Below are 4,716 nucleotides of genomic sequence, written 5' to 3' on the forward strand. Positions count from 1 at the left end.
CGTTTTTCAGCTCTTTTTCATTCAACTTTGTAGCACTGATTTCAATTTTTATCAGACTTATAATAGCCTGAACTACCTTGGATTAAGAATATCAGGATGGAAATGTTTAAAAAGAGGTATATGGGTTCTGCATGTATCTACATGTGTTTGTGGTGTTCAGTTTGATGATTGGCATTATTATGGTTTGCTGCATAGCCAGGCAGACGTTTAGACTGGATCTGGCATTTTTATCTCCTATATAAAATCCTTCCAAGGACCTGGGATAGGCAGATGTTGCTGCTTGATAGTGTTAACAAAATCATTGCAGGATGTAAGCTGTTCCAGCTAATGCTACCTTTTGCAATTGATTGATGGTGACTTTGTCAGTGCTGCCCAAATGCAGAGAAAGCGCAGAAATCTTGGACCCAGACCTCAGAATGAGCATGAGGGATCCCATAAGGCTTTTAACTAATTCAGAAGTGATGATGGATTCTGCCAGTGTAGGTCTCACTCTGTAACCAAGCTGGCTAAGATAACCTTGGAGCTGGTGATGAGGACTTATTGAGATACCAATCCTAGGTATCTCCATTTATTTATTGAATAAATTGAATAACGTATTTATAGAATATTTTTTCCCAATTTAACAACTGAGTTTGCATTGAAGGGGTATCCACAGCGAATGATCAAAATCTGCAAGATGAAGCATTACCCCTTTTTACATGCATGTAATAAAGGGACATGGTTTGGATCATGGCATTGCACCCACTACCAGCCAGATTTTGACCCTCTCTGTGAATGCTGCCGGTCTGAACAATTTGTGTTTTAACGGAGTCCTTCCATCCATGCCTCTATTTATTATTATTATTATTATTATTATTATTATTATTATTATTATTATTATTATTATTATTATTATTATTATTATTATTATTATTATTATTATTAAAATTTATATACCGCCCTATCTCCCTTACGGGACTCAGGGCGGTGAACAGGTAATAATAAAAATCACAGTAAATATTACATAAAAGCCTGCTCTAAAATATAGAACCCCTAACAAAACCCAATCAAAACTACGCCAGGCCGGCCGCATGGAACAGATGAGTTTTCAGGGCTCGGCAGAAGAGGCGCAGGTCCGCAATTGTACGTAGGTCGGGGGGCAGGTCAATCCAGAGGGCAGGAGCTGCCACAGAGAAGGCTCTCCCCCTGGGGGTCACCAGCCGGCATTGGCTGGCCAACGGTACCCTAAGGAGGCCCTCTCTGTGGGAGCGGACTGGTCGAAGGGAGATATTTGGTAGGAGGCGGTCTTGCAAGTACCTAGGTCCATTGCCATGGAGCGCTTTAAAAGTTGTTACTAACACCTTGAAGCGCACCCGGAAGGCCACTGGCAGCCAGTGCAGCTCGCGCAGGAGAGGTGTTACATGGGACCATCTAGAGGCCCCCCAAATCCCCGGCACAGCCGCATTCTGAACTAGCTGGAGCCTCCAGGTGCACCTCAAGGGGAGCCCCATGTAGAGAGCATTGCAATAGTCCAGGCAGAAAACAACGAGGGCTTGAGTGACCGTGTGTAGGGCGTTCCGATCCAGAAAGGGGCGCAACTGGCATTTCAAATTCAAGAGGAATTGTACTAAAACAATTCCACCTATTCTTAACTTTTCTTGTTTTGTTTTTACAGAGGCAGAAACGCTACAAGGAGGACATATTTGGAGCAACGTTTCCAAAGGAGAACCAAAGAAACATGGAAGAAATAAAAACTGAAAGACCCACAGAAGTCTTGGAATCTCAAGCCCAGCTAAAACTTTAGCTGTAACTTCACACTGAGGCCTTCTTTAGCCTCAACCGGGGTCCCCGAATATTGCTTTTGCAGCAGTATCTGCCAACGTGGACCAGTTGAGCAGGATTTGCACCACAAAACCTAATAGTTTGGGTTTTGGACAAAACACTACATACTGTACTGTTTTATTTAATTATATTTAATTCTTTTAGACTATGTATATTTTATTGGAACTTTTGTACCGATCACGTACTTTATTATATTATTATTTAAATTCCATTCTTGGACAACGGGGCAGCTTTTGCGGGCTGTTTTCACCCTGCTTTTGAATGTTCAGAAGAGAAAAGGCTAACCTCATTTAAAACCAAAAATTGGAACTGCTTACAGGTGCTTGCACAGGGGCATCCGCCCGGAGGCTAAAAGCAAATCAAGATGACAACAGTAATCACATGATTGCGTGCACATCACACCTAAAAAAGGGACAGGCATTATTTATGCCATTGCAGTTGCCATCTTGACTTTTCTGACTTCCTCTATAGATGCTCCTGGTCTTCCATATGTGCCTAAGACAGTGGTGGCGAACCTATGGCACGGGTGCCAGAGATGGCACTCAGAGCCTTCTCTGTGGGCACGTGCGCCGTCGCCCCAGTCCTAGGCCTTCAGCTGGGTTTTATAAAACCTTTTCGCTTTAGGCCTCCGCCGTCGTGTGCAAAAAAAAAAGGTTCAATCGATCAGTCAATTTCAACTTCTCATGGGGAAAAAAAAAGATCTTGCAAAGTTGGAATTGATTGAACTTTTTAGTCCCACCCAGTCTGCCGTTGCTACCGCAGCCACACCCACCCAATTGGCCACACCCACCTAATGAGCCACACCCACCCGGCACCCGACGATGCATAAGTGGGTTTTGGGTTGCAGTTTGGGCACTCGGTCTCTAAAAGGTTCGCCATCACTGGCCTAAGACATTGCTATTGGAGGTTATGTTTTCTAGGCCAGGGGTAGGCAACCTTGGCTCTTTTATGACTCGTGGACTTCAACTCCCAGAATTCCTGAGCCAGCATGGCTCAGCATGGAAACCTCTCCCTTTCTCCTCAGCATGGCTGGCTCAGGAATTCTGGGAGTTGAAGTCCACGAGTCATAAAAGAGCCAAGGTTGCCTACCCCTGGCCTAGGCACATAAAGTTACAGGGAAGGGAGTGATCATAGCTATGTTGCTAGGGGCCTCTTTCTTCCCAGGGCTGAGAGAGAGAGACTGGCTGAAGTTCACCCAGCAGACTCTGTCCCCAAGGCGGGGCTACAACTCACGGTCTCCCAATTGTTAGCCAGTGCTATAACCATTACACCGAGCTGGCTCTCAACACATCACAACTGCAATTTCACATTCCAATAGCATGCAAATGTTTTGTTCCCCCACTCCATCCCCAGTAGGTTACTGTTGTGACTGAGGGGAAGGGGAAGGCTTTGGATATATTAGTCACAATGTCAGCAGCTGGTCCAATGAAGAAATGTACAAAAGAGATGGTTTGCATCCATCAAAGAAAGGGACTGAGTTACTTGGCTATAAATTCACAGATTTTCTGGAGGAATATTTAAACTAAACAGCGGGGACAGTGAGCTAACTTTGAGAATTTCAACATGCCCAGCATTTGCTGAGATGGATTTGGTATTGATGATCCTAATCCTAAATAAGACCTCTGTCCCAAATGATGGACTATTGATTGTCCCACCCTGAATGTTCTCCAAGAGCCTGTCTTGCCCTTCTGAAGGAGCCGGTCTCTATCAGCACAGGGCAAATAAAATCAGATCATCTATTGACTTGAAGATTTTTTTGTCTCACATCTTGGGGGGCTGGGAAAGATCAATGTTGAGGGAAAGAACTGTGCAACAAGACTTGAATAAACCATTTGTGAGTTCCTCACTGGCAGCATCCCTTCATTTTTCTGCTTGGTTGACTGAGTAAACTTTAAAGAAGTAATTGTCCCTCTTTGTCACAGATTAGCAGAATTCTCCGGTCATTCTGTTAGTGTTCTCAGTGCCCTGCATCCGATGTCAGAGCTAAAATGCTGAAGAACCAACTCCAATTTTTAATTGATCCATATCCTGCTAAATTTGGAGCTTCTTTTGACAAAATGGGTATCACCTCTAGTACACACTGGGCTGTTTTTTCATTGGGCCTTTTCCATCTTATCCCGTCCATCTAAGACATCAGGGGTAGTCAACCTTGGCTCTTTTATGACTCGTGGACTTCAATTCCCAGAATTCCTGAGCCAGCTTAGCTGGCTCAGGAATTCTGGGAATTGAAGTCCACGAGTCATAAAAGAGCCAAGGTTGATTACCCCTGATCTAAGTGATCCACAAAATTGCTGGGCTGCAATTCTTCACTGTCAGGGGAGCAGTTGACCATTTCCATCCATCCATCCAAATTTGTTATAGCTGCCCAACTCCAATAGAGTCCATGTAGAATAGTGACCTTCCTAAACCAGATGGTGACTCCCGAGTCCCAGAAGGACCATTCTATTTGCTTCCTCCAAAAACTATCATGAATAGCACATGGAGCTAGCTAGGCTGAGTTGCTGATCCCACATGAAAAACACATGACAAAGAAGAAAGTTTCTTAAAGTATGTGATTTGGCACCACTCTAGAAAGAAGCAAAGGAACAAATGGCACAGAAATGGCCAGTCTCCGCTCACTTGCTACTGTAACGAGGGCTGAGAAGTGGACCTCATCTTCTTCCAAACTATCTCCATTCTAAGGTTCAGCAGGAGGACCACCCCAGGCCACCCCAACGATGCCCTTGACGTGATGGCCCGTTGCCTGGAGGCCGTAAGGGTCTGGATGGGGAGGAACAGACTCAGGCTCAACCCTTCCAAGACCGAGTGGCTGTGGCTGCCGGCGCCTCGGCATAGTCAGCTGACTCCATCGCTGACGATAGGGGGCGAAATTTTGGCTCCCTCAGAGAGGGTACG

General features: G+C 45.0%; 1 protein-coding gene across 1 annotated transcript in view; it reads left to right on the top strand.

Moving 5' to 3' along the window:
• LOC107299957 (nitric oxide synthase, inducible-like) overlaps window positions 1-1,783 on the top strand; it is a 29,068-nt gene extending 27,285 nt beyond the window's left edge. Inside the window, exon 12 of the mRNA XM_015829300.1 lies at window positions 1,655-1,783. Within this exon, the coding sequence (XP_015684786.1) occupies window positions 1,655-1,783 (129 nt within the window). The remainder of the gene's footprint in view (window positions 1-1,654) is intronic.
• Window positions 1,784-4,716: the final 2,933 nt, after the last annotated feature.

This window comes from Protobothrops mucrosquamatus, unplaced genomic scaffold, assembly GCF_001527695.2.
Source record: "Protobothrops mucrosquamatus isolate PMUCROS unplaced genomic scaffold, P.Mucros_1.0 scaffold5795, whole genome shotgun sequence".
Classification (NCBI taxonomy): Eukaryota; Metazoa; Chordata; class Lepidosauria; order Squamata; family Viperidae; genus Protobothrops; species Protobothrops mucrosquamatus.